Source organism: Vespula pensylvanica, chromosome 9 (genome assembly GCF_014466175.1).
Source record: "Vespula pensylvanica isolate Volc-1 chromosome 9, ASM1446617v1, whole genome shotgun sequence".
In the NCBI taxonomy this organism is placed as follows: domain Eukaryota; kingdom Metazoa; phylum Arthropoda; class Insecta; order Hymenoptera; family Vespidae; genus Vespula; species Vespula pensylvanica.
Genome location: NC_057693.1, coordinates 4,354,400 through 4,369,336, shown reverse-complemented (window position 1 = coordinate 4,369,336; position 14,937 = coordinate 4,354,400). Strand labels below are relative to the sequence as shown.

Genomic DNA, 14,937 nt, shown 5'->3' with positions numbered 1-14,937 from the left:
GAGAGAGAGAAAGGCACGATGGTGAGGGCAGATAGACGTCGTGGGTCTTTTCGCGTTTTTAGCAAAAAACTCGATCGCTTGTCCATTCTTCCGATTCGTTATCAAAAGTCGTGCTTTCGTGTCCAGACGATTTATTAAAAAAAAATAAAGGGAAAAAAAGAAAAAAAAAAAAAGAAAAAAGCAAAGAATCGTCACGGGCCTAGAACCGAAACGCGGGTTGTTATTCCGTACCGTGCCGTTATCGAACGTAATCGCAGAGCGAGAGACGCATATGCGTGCATACACAATATATAGAGAGAAACGGCCAAGTGCACGCGTAGCGGTCCCTTTTCGACATTTACCGCCGATTATCGTGTTCTCGTTATCGACTCGCCGGTGGACGCGCTCTTTCTTCAAATACACGCGTCAAAAATAGTTCTGCTCAGACCCGAAAGAAGAAAATTCATATACACTATATTTTTTATATATCTAAAGTCAAATATTTTTTTCATATATCATAGGAGATATATAATAATATACATATATTTTTTATAATTAACATCCGTAATAATGCGCGTACCTTTCGATTTGTTGCGATCGCAGAGAGTCAAATTTGAAACGTTACATGCCCGTATATTTCCATTGTTTGAAGGACTAAGCGAAACGTTAAAAAAGAGAGAAGAGAAATATATAGAAAATGATGTTGTCATCGCGTTTGCGAACCGAAAGACGCGCGTCCACTAGAGTTCGAAGCTGTTTTCGTGTCCTCGAGGCGATCTGCGTTTTCCGTGTTGCGTCGAAACGCGGGAGATAGAGGGAGAAAGAGAGAGAGGATGAAAATATAAAATGTAAAAAAAAAGGAACGAACGTGGAAAAAAGATATCGAAGATACAAGTACATACATCTATCGTCGTAAACGGTCGGAAGATGGCGGAGAATCTTAAGGGTCGGCTGTGCGTCATAAGATCGAGTTGCAAAAGAAAAAGAAAGATGGATGGAGGAACGTAAAAAAAGTAAATAAAAATACAAATCTAAACCGCGACTGTGATTCTTTTGGAGAGACTCTCTTATGCGAGGGTTCGATGTTTTGATCCTGAAGGGGAGCACGATTCCGAGAAGAGATTTTGTTTCTCTCCTTTTTTGTTTCGTTGGGTTTTTTTTCTTACGGAACGTTGTTACCGATTATACTCTTTTTTGCCTTTCGAAAGGTCGAAGGAAACGAAAAGGCGTGTACAGCGATGACGATGACAAATAGAAGAAAAAGAAGGCGAAGAAGAAAGGCTAAAGGAATCGTGCTCTCGCGTAAACTTGTACGCTAAAAATGTCTTGTCGACTATTAGTTGTTAGCCTTTCATCGTCGAGACTCTTAGAGTGCGTGCGATGCTTTCATAGGGTACGTAAGTGAGAGCGTGTAAATATATAAAAGAAAGTGTGTGCATTACGCTGTATCAGTGATGATGTGCGCTAATGAAGTAAACGATTGACGAGGGTGTTACAGAGAGAGAGAGAGAGAGAGAGAGAGAGAGAGAGAGAGAGAGAGAGAGAGAGAGAGAGAGAGAGAGAGAGAGAGAGAGAGAGAGAGAGAGAGAGAGAGAGAGTGAGTGAAAGATAGAATAAGAGAGAGAGAGAGAGAAAGTGGGTACGTTATGCGTCGAGTTGTGTTGCGTATCGTGAGCGATGAACGAACGAGAGATGAGCGAGAGACAAAAAAAAAATAAAGAAAAGGAGATAGTTGGCTCGTGATTCGCCGTGAACCGCGACGTCGAAGATCGTCGTGACGCGTAAACAAAAATACAAAAATTCCTATGAAGAGAGAGAGAGAGAGAGAGAGAGAGAGAGAGAGAGAGAGAGAGAGAGAAAGAGAGAGAGAGAGAGAGAGAGAGAGGAGTTAAACAAATAGTAAATGAAATATACATTTTTTATCGTTGCGAGATAAGTACGGGGAACTGTACGCAAAATAGCGATTTTCTAATTATCAATTTTCTTTCGTCCTTTTATTACCGTTTTATATAGAAAAGAACCGACAGAATGCGTTGATATTAATTACATTGGATTATATTTGACACCTTTAGAGAGAGACAAGCATTAAAAAATTATTTTAAAAAGAATCTCGAGAGGCCGTAGTTACCGTTCTTTACCATTCGCCACGATATCATTTTACGTACGAAACACGAGTCCAATATGTCCAGAAAGATAAAAAAAAAAGAAAAAAAAAAATTGTCGACATCGTACGGAAATGGTTCGCTCCAACCTTTACCTTGATATTTTTTCGTTCGTAATTTGTTCTCTACCATTTCCGTATCGATCGTCGGAGGATGGAAAAATGAAAACTGCGAAGATACAAAAAAAAAAAAAAGAAAAAATTCCAAAAATAAATGAGAGGAGAAATGCGTGAGTGGATGTTGTTTTATGCGATGAAGAGTGATGTTGATAGTGATGATGCCGATCGATGATCGGATTAAGATTATAATTGCGAATGTGAAAATTCATGAGCGGTGATGATAAACGTGGGCTGAAGTATAATAAATGAAATCGATGAATGGAGTCCGTTTGGCCTGCCACCACTTTTGCTCACCCTCTCCAAAATTTTTGTTGGATCTCGGTCGATCGATGTACAAATTTTCGTCGAGATCCGTTCAGGAGGAATACGATTAATAGAAATTGGCATTTACAATGTGACAAAGACACGACGGTAATGGCCTACTCTTCTATTTTTTATTATATACTGTCAAAACGACGAATCCTTTTCGAGACGATTCGAGGGTTTCGATTCTTCCAAAATATTCGTATCTCTCGAAGAATCCGATAATCAAACAAGCGAATTTTGCTCGTATGACACTTTCGGTTACGAAATATGGAGATTATTTATAAGAATAACGCGTTTAGTCGTCGAGTTCCTCTTATATAGCGGCAAACGCATCGATAGTGACATAAGGATGAAATATTGAGGTATGCTTGAAGAAAGAGTGCAAGAAATAGAAAGAGAGAGAGGGAGAAAGTGCGATCAAAGAGAGAAAGCGTTCGTGCGTTTACGTGAGACTAAGAGAGAAAGAAAAAGAACACGATTTATTTTATACGTTTATTGGAGATTTTACAGGTTTGAAGGAAAGAGAATCCCTTCTTTTCTTTCTTTTTTTACTCTTCCGAACATTTTATACCGAGCAGTCTAACAAAAGTAATACGAAGAAGAGAAAAGCAAAGGAATATGGAAAGAAAAGTCTCTATGGGAGAGGGTGTGGCATGTCCGTATGATGCGAGTTATATCTTTTATTCCTTTTATGAGTTTGTTGTGACAGTCGTGTGATTCGTGAAGTCTGTGCTTGTGAAGGTTTACACTTGACAACGATTATGCGACTTCGGCTACATAGCTTACTTGTGTGAGATCGATGATGATGATGCTGGTGTGATGATGATGATGCTGCTGATGGATGATGCTGATGATGATGATTGTGAACAATTGTTGGGGAAAGTGTGCCTAACGCGTATAATCGGTCGCATTAACGATATATGTCGTCTTTCTCGCGGCGAGAAAAACGGGTCGCGCGCAACATCGATTAGCGTGGAAGTGAGAAAAGCTTGGCAGAGATTTTTTTCTACGGAATGGATTATCGTTGCGCAATCGTATCAAACAAAACAGTGGCATATCATCGCGCGTAAACGTTAATGCGACCGATTGTACCATCGAGTGTAAGAACGGATTATACGAATCGCCAAGCGACAGTGCCATATAATTCCAAGTCATAACAACAGCTAATTCACCACCTCGATTTATTATCCTTACGACACTTACACGAACAGAACGAAGAAAAAAGAAATAGGAAGCAAAAAAAAAGCGTTTACGTAAATCTATTGTACTCTTTAATCGAAACAAGAAGAAAGAAAAGAAAAAAGAAAAGAGAGAAGATTTCACGATCAATGGAATGCAAATTGCTTCCACGTCTTTGCATGATTCTTCTTTTTTCCTCCGACGCAGAGATTTGTCCGGAAATAAAATTTCGTTCGAAATACACGTACACACGAACGACGGTGGTGCCCATCATTATTACCAAGGATTATTCTTTCTTTTTTACGACGCATCGACTTCTGCATTAAATTCAAACCTTTCTTATTTGGCTCTCCTCTGATTTTAGAGTCGATCGTACACATCTAGGAAAATAATCGTACAAATTTTTCTCGAGAGGGAGGGAGGGAGAGAGAGAGAGAGAGAGAGCGCGGGCGCGAGACTTCAAAATGTCGAACGGCGAATCGGGGCTGCTACATAGCGTATGTCAGCAGTGTTCCTAATCTCCTCTAAATACCCTTAACCCAATTGAATTAGAAGGGCATGCTACACGTATCGTCGTCTCCCATCGTTCCGATGCACTTGCCAGGTTTTCTCTCTACCTTTCGTACGTGCGCTGCACAAGAACGACTTTACCGTTCCATTCTTATTCGTTCGATTAAAATCGTTTAAAGGCCAATAATCGTTTCGTCCGATTCGTAGAAGCTCTCGTAAAATCGACGAGATCGTTTCTCTCGATCATTTCGTTTTCGTTCGAACGTCCTTACGTTGTATATACGCCGAAGAAAATCGCGTGGAATGCAACGTGCTACATTTCGGACGAACGATCTCTTTTGGTAAGTCATCCTTCTACACTCAACAATTTTTTTCTCATCCACGTCATCGGATAGCATGTGAACACACGACCATTGGAGAAATATTTGAAAACGTGTACCTGCTTTCGAAGCACTTTTTCCCTAGGACGACGAACGCTCTATGAGACGTTCAAATTTTGGGAAGTACGCGACGGTCGAAATATCTCGGTCACCTTGCATCGATCCCAAACTTTTATCGCTTTTCGCACGGTCGAGACTGGTCGCAAAAAAATCGAGAGAAGAGTAAGAGAGATTGAGAAAGTGCTTGTTTGTATGGAAGAAAGAGAATGAGAGGGTAGAAGAGAGTAAGAAAGTAAGAGAGAGGGAGAGAGAGAGAGAGAGAGAGCGAGCGAGCGAGAGAGAGAGAGAGAGAAAGGGAAGGAAAATCGGTAGATTGACGTTTTGGTTCCGTGTCCAAGCAGAAAACGGTGTAGGCGAAGCCAAGTGCATCGTCGTGCGCGAGGGTGGAAAGGAAAAAGAGCAAGATGCAACACCTGACATCTCCCTCGAATCTTCCTCGGGAGGGGGCTAATGCATCTCACGTGACTCCGTTCTAAGGTATCGCCGAGCTTTTGGTAACGCGAACTAGTCCCAAAGTTCGCGAAAATGCAGCAAGCCGATGATTACCAGCGGCAGGATGCCAACGCCGTCGATGAAAAGACGAAAAAGAGCAACGACGAAGTAAGTAAATCATCGATGCCTTGCTTCGTGTATCTTCACCTTTGAGATATCTTTTTATTTTTATTTATTTCGTCTCTCTCGATCATCCGTACGTCATACGTAATCCGTTCCAATGTCGGACAAGTTAGGAGAAATCAACGTATTCGTTCGTACGATCGAATCGGAAGGTATGCTTAACGGTTAAAAGTAGACCGTCCCTGATGTCATAGGAGGGATTCGATCTCGACGATCTTTTGCCGATCGTCGGTGAATTCGGCCGTTATCAGAAGCAGCTGCTCTGGCTCGTATGCCTACCGGCGTGCTTGCCTTGCGGCTTTTGCGCCTTCAATCAGTTATTCATGGCGGACACACCGGCGCATTGGTGCAAAGTACCTGGACTGGAAAATATGGATATTTCTCGGAGAAGGAGACTCGCCATTCCTACCAGTCAGGTGCCCTGTATAGTCGAAACGATGTATTCTTTTCGCTCGTAAACGGCTCTCTCACCTCGTACTTGCCCAAACGCGCTTAGGCTTAACCACGTCTATCCACGGTAGGTCGATCCCGTAGCACGAAACGAAATTTATTAACGACATCGCTTCGTCGTTTCGATCCAGTGCGAGGCACAGTATTACAACGTATCGCAAAATCGTACCATTTTGTAACCTTGGCGATATCCTACTTTCTTACTTCATTACCCGTTGTACCCGACTCTCCTCGAGGGCAAAGATTGTACCCTGTATCGTAGACGAGTCCTAGTACTCGTATCCAAGTACTCGTACTCTGCCACGAAGATACGATAAGCAGATTTATTTTCGAGGACTGTATCGAAACGTCATTATCACGGCAGGACGACAACGAGACGTATAGCCAATGCACGCGGTACGACGTCGACTGGACGACGGAGAACGCGTCCAACTCGAGGACCAACTCCTCGTGGTCCGTCGTACCTTGCGATCACGGTTGGGAATACGAAACTTCGGAGGTCACGTCATCCATAGTCATCGACGTACGTAAAGACGCTTACGCTATCGTTCGACTATCGACGTTCGGATTAAAACGATTCTAAATGCGTTACAGTTTGATCTCGTTTGCGAACGTGCTATTTATCCAACGATCGGTCTGGTCGCACTTAATACCGGCGGACCTATAGGAGTTTATCTTTTTGGTACTTTGAACGACAGGTAATTACAGTTTTAATCCTAGCACGTATCTTGAAATTTTTCTAAAGCTTTTTGTCTATTGACGAGGAACGAACACCTATTCCGAGCGAATTCTTTTCTCCTATTTCCTTCTCCCCGAGGAATGCGTTTAACCGAACGTTGTCCGGCCACCTTAAAGCTCGAAACAAGACGCATGAGATTATTTCGCGTAATGTCCTTAGTAAATCCTCCATTCGTCGTCGTTAAATCTATTTTCGTTCCCTTCAACGATGTTCTATATTTACAGAATCGGTCGTAGGCTGTCTTTCTTCACGTGTTTGGCGACGTTGATCACCGGTGGTTTTCTCACGTCCATATCCAACAGCTTTTGGACATGGGCGGCTACGCGAATGGTAGTTGGTTTGACTATACCCGCTATCTATCAAATACCCTTTATCATATGTAAGTAATACGTATCGCGAGTATCCGTTGTGCGTACGACGGAAGAAATGCGAAATCTGACGAAAATCTTTCCTTCTAGCTTTGGAGTTGGTCGGTCCTAATTATCGATCGTTCGTGACAGTGATGACGTGCAGCTTCTACACGATGGGCCTGTGTATGCTGGCAGGCGTTACGTACTTGATAAGAGATTGGAGGACACTCGCGATTACGACGAGCGCGCCCTTTCTACTGTATTTCACTTACTGGTGGTAAGCGCGATCGGATGCCGATCGTTATCGATTCTACGAGCTCGTAATTCTCGCGGAAGCGGTCGCGAAGAAAAAACGAAGAGAATTGTCGTAGGTTCCTTCCGGAATCTCCTCGCTGGCTATTGGCGAAGGGTCGTTTGGTAGAGGCGAACGACATCCTCGAAAAATTGGCACGTGTCAACGGAAAGGAACTTCCAACTTCGTTCACGCAGAAGCTCCGCCAACGTATGACGATGTCGAGATCGAAGAGCGAGGAGGAAAGACTACGGAGCGGACCCGGCGTCTTGTCTCTCTTTAAAACACCGAACATGCGTTTGAAGACCTGCCTTATCACGTTAAATTGGTGCGCCATAGTTTACGCTCTTATACGATATTTTCTCTAACGCGTCGTTCCATCTGCGTAAGTCGTCCGTACGACGTCTCAACGATACGCTAGTTTCTCTCGTTGATCTCTTTTTCTTTTTTCGTTCGATCGATCGCCAGGTTCGCCAATAACATGGTATACGTTGGACTGTCTTATTACGGACCTGCCCTCGGTAGCGAAGAACACCTCAGCTTCCTTTTCTCCTCGTTGGCCGAAATTCCCAGTTACATGGCTTGTTGGGTAGTCATGGATAGGTGGGGTCGCAGATGGCCGCTGTGCCTCTGCATGGTCGTCGCCGGTGTCTCCTGCATAGCCACGGTTCTACTCTCTCCGGGTAATAGCGATTCCCATCGATCGATGAAACTGCAAAGTACTCTAATCGTAGGCTATATTTCTCCTTTCCCCGTTCAACTTTCTTCGATTTTTTCTTACAGACGCCGTCGTAGCCACGTTAATCCTGTTTCTCCTATCGAAGTCCGCGATATCGGCCTCCTTTCTGATCATATATCCCTTCGCCGGTGAACTTTACCCGACGCAGCTGCGCGGCGTTGCGATTGGTTTCTCCGCTTACATCAGCGGGCTTGGTCTGATCATCATACCGTTCGTTACGTATTTGGTAAGTTACATTCAAATACGATTCCTTTCGTCGAAGACGAATTTTACGCGCGTGAAACGTAACGAACCGAACGAGATGTAACGAATGGAAAGAACGAGAGACGAGTCGAGAGAGTGTTCTTTATTACAGAATATGCTTTGATTTACAGGGTAAGGAGAATCTAGTGTTGCCTTTGGTGATCTTAGGTTGCGTCTCGGTGATCGGCGGTCTTTCGGGTTTACGGTTACCGGAGACTCTACACCATCGACTTCCGCAAACGGTGGAGGAGGGAGAGCTCTTTGGGAAGGATTGGACTTGTGCCGATTGTATTCGATGCATACCGACCAAGTAAGCTTCGCCCGATTATTTCTCCAAATTATATCGTTTTCTTCTACGTTCGAAAGGACGCGCGTCCGAATCAATGACTTTTATCCTTAGACCTTCGTCCGCGGCGGCTTCCTACGAGGACCTGTCGGAAAGAGAAACCGTCGAGATGCACGAGGTACCCGAACTTCCAATAGCTCAAACCACATCGACACAAGCGATACCGCAAAGAATTTTAGAGGAACAACAACGACCGAGCGGTGCGAGCGTTCGCCGGCTTGTTCGGCAATCGAGCGTGATGGACACTCAGCGTGACTCGGATGGTTCCATAAAGATGACATACTGGTTTTAGACTCGGTATAGGGTCTACTACTTAGTCCGTTAGTCTATCTAGTCCGATACTCCTACTTTATACAAAACTGCATTTTTTTAACAGTACCATAGTGCCTTCTCGTTTTTCTTCCGTTTTTTTTTTTCCTTATCTTTTCTTTTTTCTTTCTGACAAATAAAAGATGTTTTAGGTTCAATTGCGACACGAAAGATTTTAAAGCCGGTCTTCTTGCTCGAACTCTTTTGGTCGTTTCTACGATGGAAAATTCCTCTCGTACAGTTGCAGTTTATTCGAATAGACTTGGTATACAAAACACGAAGACAGATAGACGGACAGACGGACAGACAAATAGAGAGAGAGAGAGAGAGAGAGAGAGAAAAGAGCGTCTTCGTTCGTAGCGCAGTCCCGTTCAAGATGAATACGAAACGTATATCGTCCTCTTTCGTTTCGATCTCACAATCTGGTAGTCCTGTTGTAGCAGCTACGAAAAGAAGCACTCGCTAGCATCGCATCGATCGATTCGTACATACGTTGTACGTATGCACGTAGGTAATCAAAGAGCAAGCCTGTATAAAGTTCCAAGAGATACCTTTCCAAGAGACGACGTTTCAGTTCTGGCGGATATGCGACGTAAATGTAGTGATCCGGCATATCCTCGTTCGTAGACGATAGATTATCGTCTCCACCTTCCATTTTTCGTCTATCTACCGATCTACCCTCGCCATGCCCGCTCTGATCGTGCAACGATGACGTAAGACTTCCGTCGTTGTAACCTAAAGTTCCCGTATGGTCGAGCCTCTCTTCGTCCGCGGTACTACAAGGTACAACGAGAAAGTAAAATCGGTCCTGAGATCGATCTCGGATCTATGCCAGCACCGGGGAACCGGATAAAATATTATTTCGTATCATCGACGATAACGTCGAGAAACGGTGTTTTTATCCAGCCTCGGTGAACGTACTACGTACTTGAAGAGAACCCAGATGACATAATAGCAGGCATAAATCGAGGTGCAGAAAAGAGCCATAAACGTAGCGAACAGATACCAAGGTGTCTGTCGTTGTTGCCGCTTGGTATCCTCCCAGTATCTGTCGCAACTGAGATACCAACAGATCGCCCGGTTCAGTTCACCTGACGAGCAAAGAAATCACGATAAACTTTTTTTTTCTTTTCTTTTCAACCTACGTTCGATATATCTTATTTTATAGCGTTAAATGGATCATCCGCATGGTCACACCTACCTTCGATTTCTTGGAACTCTCGTGCCGAGAGATTTGCGAGAAGTCCCGCGATACAATCGCGGACGAGTATCTGTCGACAAAAAGCTTGTAAATAAAAGAATTTTCTTTTAGGTGCAACATCACTTTTCGTGCCGCGTCGAACGCTACATTATTTTACATCATTTTTCATTTGAGGAAAATACGCGTATCGCGGTACGGACGTACGTATATTGCAAATCGAGCAAGGACGAACAAAGATACATACATACATACATATATATATACATACATACATACATATATATATATATATGTATGTATATATAGAATCGATCAACGAATTCGTCGTTTACCGGATTGTCTACTACCTGTGCGAGAGGAGCGTCGACGCGTTTCACGGGGAAAAGAAAAAACAGTATTCTATGAGTCGCTAAAACGGAGAGAAAATGAGCGGGAGGAGCTCAATGCCGCATACAGCTCAACGGGTTCGACGTCCACTCCTCGACGCGCGATAGTGTACGGTGCTAACGCGACTTCGTCGTCGACGATGATACTTTTGTTCTCAAGGCCGTTCGTTCTTGGTATCACTTTCACGTTTCGAAGTAAGCTCGGTTAGAGCGAAATAAATGAAGAGAAAGAGCTAACTTCGCATTGTAACTTGAGCTTTTGAAGTTCCTCGGGCTTGCAGTTGGACTTGAGTTTCCTAAGATGCATTCTTCTGCGTCTTTGCCTCTTATCGACGGCAGGTAGGGCGGCTTCTACGAGATTCTCCTCGTCGTCCTCCTCCCCCTCCTCCTCCTCCTCCTCCTCGTCATCGTCATCCTCGGCATCTTCGTCGTCTTCGTTGTCCTCGTCGTCCTCGTCGTCCTCGTCGTCCTCGTTGTCGCATGCGTCGCTGTTGTTCTCAGGACCAGCGATTTCGTTGCGACGATAAGAAGAGGAATCGGCGAGCCGATGATTTTTTAGGACGTCAGCGTCGGCTCGTCGACAGTACGAACGCTGCAGGTCGTTTTTCGTGGCCGCGAGCGCGCACGACTTGTCCGTGGAAGACGAGGACGAAGGACGATAGGTCCTTGCGAGATCTCGAGAACACGGCACGACCGACGTACTGCGCTGTTCCGTATTCTCCTTCCATACCTTTGCGCAATCGGATCGCATTAACTTTCTCAGATCGAATATTCGTCGAGTCTTGCCCGACTCGATCGGATTTCTATCGAAGCGAATCTCGCGTACCTGTATGTCGGTGTTGAGATGACCGCCGTCGTCGTCCTCGTCGTCCATCGAGCTTTCGAAGTCACGATTTCCCAAGACGTCGCATCTCATAATGTCGCAGTAGTCGGCAAGGCACACGGCGTCCTCCGCCTTTCGTTCAAGACCGAGAACAAGGACGTGTATCGATCATTGTAGCGCCGGACGCGAGTCAATTTTATCCTATTTATCGTTAACGAGTCTGACGTAGAATCGCGGTCATTAATGAGGGTTAATAGCGGCCGATATCGGTAGCCGCTCTATCCCCCCTTCTCCTCCTCCTCCTCTCTTTCCTCGCTGCGTTCGAGTTTTCTTTTTTATCGGTCATCAAACGCACGCGTATCCCTCCGTGCTCACCCGTACGACGAAGCGTGCGGTAATATGCTTCTTAGCGAAAAGTGAAAGTGACGCGTTAAAAGACCAACGTTTCTCAATTTAGATGGACGGCGAGATATCGATTAGAAAGCATTCAACGCTACCGTTATCGCGTCTCTCCTATACGTATAGAGATTACCGTGTACGAATATCGATACTTGATACTTTTCCTCCCGTAGAACAGGACCCGGGGAGGTAAAGCGAACTTTGGCTTTTCGGATAACGTCTCGAGTGTAACAAAGAGATGCAAAGTCCGCGCGGGCGACTCGGTTCGCAGATAAAAACATTCGTATCGAGTCGAAAGAAATATATAAGGATTATCGATGCAAACGAGCGATGACTTACCGTATTAACGTTACTTTTATGTCTGTTATCGAAGTGCGCGTCGAGATGTTTTTCGGCGTAGAAAGACTTGCCGCAGAGGCCGCAGGTCCATTGCGACGGTCTGTGCTGATGCTTCGCCCGTTGCTGAGGTCGAAAGATGTCTCGACTTTCGTGAAAGGGACATTCTAAGGGTAATTCCACTTGATACTTCTTCAGGATGGGCATCCATCTCTGAAATCTCGACGAAGCTCGATACATTGTCCCTTCGCGCGATCGAAAAGCGTCGTTCGAAGCGCTCCTTACCTTGTGAACTATCCTCCTCACCACCGAGGCACGATCGCGGGGGCATGATATCTTAAAAACGCTCGGACCTGGCCAGGGTATCACTGACAATAGCAAGACTGCCAAAACCTGAAATAACGACGAGTCCGTCGTTAGCTCCCTTCCTCGATGCGACGCTTCTTCGCTTCCGAGCGAAGTGGCGGATACGAGTGCCTCCGTCGTATAAACGTTCGTACTTTATTCTCGACGAGAGAGTAAACGGCGATAAAAAAATGTTCGGAGAAACGCGACTGTGTGTAAACTCGAACGTCGAACTTCCGGAAGTTGAAGGAATCGATGAAACGCGCGTTACGTAGTACTTACTCGCGTGCGTCGTATTCGACGTTCCGAAGAAACATAAGAAACAAGAGTACCGTTTTGGTACTCCTCGCTCGCTCGCTCGCTCGACGAGAGAAACGCGCCAAGATTCTCTTGCGTAAAATCGGACTTTTCCGTGCTTTTCGATATTTTCGCCGATACTGGAGGTCACACTTTATCGGAAATTGTCGTACGCGGTAGCTCGAGAAAGAGGAAACGTGGTAGACACCGACGGGGCCGCTATAGCGAGCCGGGACCGGTCAGAGCGAGCGAGCGAGCGGATTATCGACGGATATAGCTTTATCGCGAAGGACGAGTTAATTACCTCGAGATGAAAGGGTTGGGTCTTCATTCATAGCCCAATGCTTCGTTCAAGAGTGATTTCGCCAGTGATTTCTACGAGTATCCAGCTTCGGGACTTCTTCTTTCCTTCCTTCTCTCCTTTCTTTTCTCGACCTTTCCTTCCCTTTTCCGCGACTTTTTTCAGACTCGAGTTGGCCTTTTAGACGAGGGCTGCAACGAGAACGAACTAGAGGGTGAACGTCGACATGGCGTCGTGCTCGCCCCCTTTCTCGCCCCTTTCACGCAGGGACGTCGCCGTTCGTCGATGGACCCGTACTTTCTTCTCCCGATTACTTTTGTTTTCTTCGCATCTCGCTGCGATCAATCGTATCGTCGATCGTTAGCGCTCGACTCCGACGCCGTCCCGACAACCGACGAATCGCGTGATAGAATTCAAGTTCAACAAAGATACCGACATTTTTTTTTTTTACAGGAAATAGAGACATTTTTCTTATCGATCGATAAATTTCTATGCTCTTATTTTTCTCTTTCCTTTCTTTTCCTCTCTTTCCTTTTCTTTTCATTTTCTGTGCGTTTACCAACATGACAGCTTTATTTCTCGTGATAAGCAACGCAACGTTACGATCCGTTTTCTCTCTTCCCCGGTGAAGTCGAAAACAGCCGAGTTTTAATTCCCGGATGGATTTTCACGAGTCTCAAAACGAACGATACGGCTCTGATTCGACGTATCGCGTCGGCGTCGATGTCGGCGTCGGCGTCGATGTCGACGTCGCCGTCGGCGTCGGCGTCGGCGGATATGCGTCGGCGCATCGAAAAGCAACGTCTTTGGTAAACGCAGCCCACGAAATCGTCCGATTCAAATTTCTACGCGAGCCAAGAACGCGCTCTTTGCTATTTCCGACTTATGTAACGCTAGGATCGCCTTCGTTGCGCAATAAATCGACCGAAAGACGCGTTAATCGTCTTCTCCTTCGCGTTCCTACGCTAAACGATAGACGCTCGATCTATAAAAGATACAATAGTCGAGTAGCTCCGATAAAAATTTCCAACACCACGTTCGCGTTTGGCCATATCCTCGCGTGATCAAATGTTTTCGATAGTATCCGATAGAATGATACTCGAATGATCCGAAATTGGTGTTACGAAAAGTGACGTTTCTTATGGCGAACGCGCCACGCCGAAATTGTACGTAGAAACGAAGATACGAGTATGCGAGATTCTATCGCTCGTAGTACGAAAATATTTATATGTTTGCAAAACATCGATCGTTACGACCGACTCTATAGAACCGGACGTCAATGTTCCGATGTATAGCCGTCTAAAGATTCTATTGAATTTTATGACGTAAACGTAGCGCGCGATCCTAGTCCAAAATATTATCGATATGCGTATTGTCGCATTCGATCGCTAGCGGGGAAGCGATTGTTTCGTTGTAAAAATTAACATTTTTGCGTCGTAAATATGTTTACAAAAATACGCTATTTCGTCGAAGAAAGTAAATACGAAACGCGGCAACAGCAGAAAAGAAATAAAAGAGATCCGTGTTGATAAGCGAGTCCAAATAGAACGGTGACGAGACACTTTTTTCCGTGGCCATTCTTAGCGATAGCGTTGCCGATAACAACGTCGATCGCTAGGAACTCGATGGTAGGGGAGAAAAGAGGATCCCTTTATGTGTGCGTGTATATAATCTATATCTATTTTCATTACGTCGTATCGGTAATGGTAGGATAATGTCAAATTGTTCGTCGTAGAATCTCGCAGTCCATTAGAGAAAACGATCTCGCGAGCACGGTCGAGCACGGAGATCGAGCAACTGCGTTCGCGCGAGTTTCGAAATCGTATCTCACGGATCAGAGAGAGAGAAGTTTAAGTCATCGTCGAGGGGAAAAAGAAAGGTGATGTATACTCTTCGGTAAACGTCTTTCTTCTCGAAAACGAAAGTCCTACGGTGTTTACTTGAACTACGTGGAATAAGTTCAAGCAAAGTTTACGGCGCTGGCGAGAAACGAAGGTCGATTACGGTATATCTCGCGCGCGCGTCTCTCTCTCTCTCTCTCTCTCTCTCTCTCTCTCTCTCTCTCTCTCTC

The 14,937-nt window shown here is 45.0% G+C and overlaps 4 protein-coding genes across 7 annotated transcripts in view; 3 read left to right on the top strand and 1 right to left on the bottom strand.

The window, feature by feature from the left end:
* The window catches only part of LOC122631466 (importin subunit beta-1), a 13,077-nt gene extending 7,903 nt beyond the window's left edge, over nt 1–5,174 (top strand). Inside the window, exon 8 of one of the 3 annotated variants that reach the window (XR_006327712.1) lies at nt 5,037–5,174. Coding sequence is in view for 1 of the 3 variants with exons in the window: in XM_043817182.1 (XP_043673117.1) it covers nt 5,037 (1 nt within the window). In the remaining 2 variants the exon portion in view is untranslated. Of the gene's footprint in view, nt 1–5,033 lie in introns of all 3 variants that reach the window. The other 2 variants (XR_006327713.1, XM_043817182.1) reach the window with 2 other exon arrangements.
* On the top strand, nt 5,156–9,123 carry LOC122631470 (carcinine transporter). Its single transcript, XM_043817192.1, has 11 exons — nt 5,156–5,295; nt 5,505–5,726; nt 6,125–6,283; nt 6,355–6,458; nt 6,724–6,878; nt 6,958–7,126; nt 7,221–7,469; nt 7,610–7,824; nt 7,925–8,106; nt 8,255–8,433; nt 8,524–9,123. The coding sequence occupies exons 1-11, from the start codon at nt 5,221–5,223 to the stop codon at nt 8,759–8,761; spliced, it is 1,947 nt and encodes a 648-aa protein (XP_043673127.1). The 5' UTR covers nt 5,156–5,220; the 3' UTR covers nt 8,762–9,123.
* Nucleotides 8,212–13,260, bottom strand: LOC122631473. Its single transcript, XM_043817197.1, has 9 exons — nt 12,870–13,260; nt 12,209–12,316; nt 11,927–12,136; nt 11,192–11,320; nt 10,604–11,095; nt 9,980–10,049; nt 9,707–9,869; nt 9,330–9,554; nt 8,212–9,221 (listed from the first exon to the last, which is right to left on the bottom strand). The coding sequence occupies exons 1-9, from the start codon at nt 12,894–12,896 to the stop codon at nt 9,194–9,196; spliced, it is 1,452 nt and encodes a 483-aa protein (XP_043673132.1). The 5' UTR covers nt 12,897–13,260; the 3' UTR covers nt 8,212–9,193.
* The window catches only part of LOC122631471 (probable 4-coumarate--CoA ligase 1), a 6,772-nt gene continuing 3,812 nt past the window's right edge, over nt 11,978–14,937 (top strand). The window contains exon 1 of one of the 2 annotated variants that reach the window (XM_043817195.1): nt 11,978–12,096. The gene's annotated coding sequence lies outside the window, so the exon portion shown is untranslated. Of the gene's footprint in view, nt 12,097–14,565; nt 14,746–14,937 lie in introns of those variants that run through there. The other variant, XM_043817194.1, reaches the window with a different exon arrangement.

Excerpts from the sequence above, each read along its gene's own strand:
- LOC122631470 (XM_043817192.1), top strand. The coding sequence starts at position 5,221 with ATGCAGCAAGCCGATGATTACCAGCGGCAGGATGCCAACGCCGTCGAT. Across the intron at positions 8,107-8,254 it reads TACCGTTCGTTACGTATTTG|GGTAAGGAGAATCTAGTGTT; the intron begins GTAAGTTACATT and ends TTTGATTTACAG. Across the intron at positions 8,434-8,523 it reads ATTCGATGCATACCGACCAA|ACCTTCGTCCGCGGCGGCTT; the intron begins GTAAGCTTCGCC and ends TTTTATCCTTAG.
- LOC122631473 (XM_043817197.1), bottom strand. The coding sequence starts at position 12,896 with ATGAAGACCCAACCCTTTCATCTCGAG. Across the intron at positions 10,050-10,603 it reads AGCTCAAGTTACAATGCGAA|ATACTCGTCCGCGATTGTAT; the intron begins GTTAGCTCTTTC and ends TTTTGTCGACAG. Across the intron at positions 9,870-9,979 it reads AGAGTTCCAAGAAATCGAAG|GTGAACTGAACCGGGCGATC; the intron begins GTAGGTGTGACC and ends TTTGCTCGTCAG.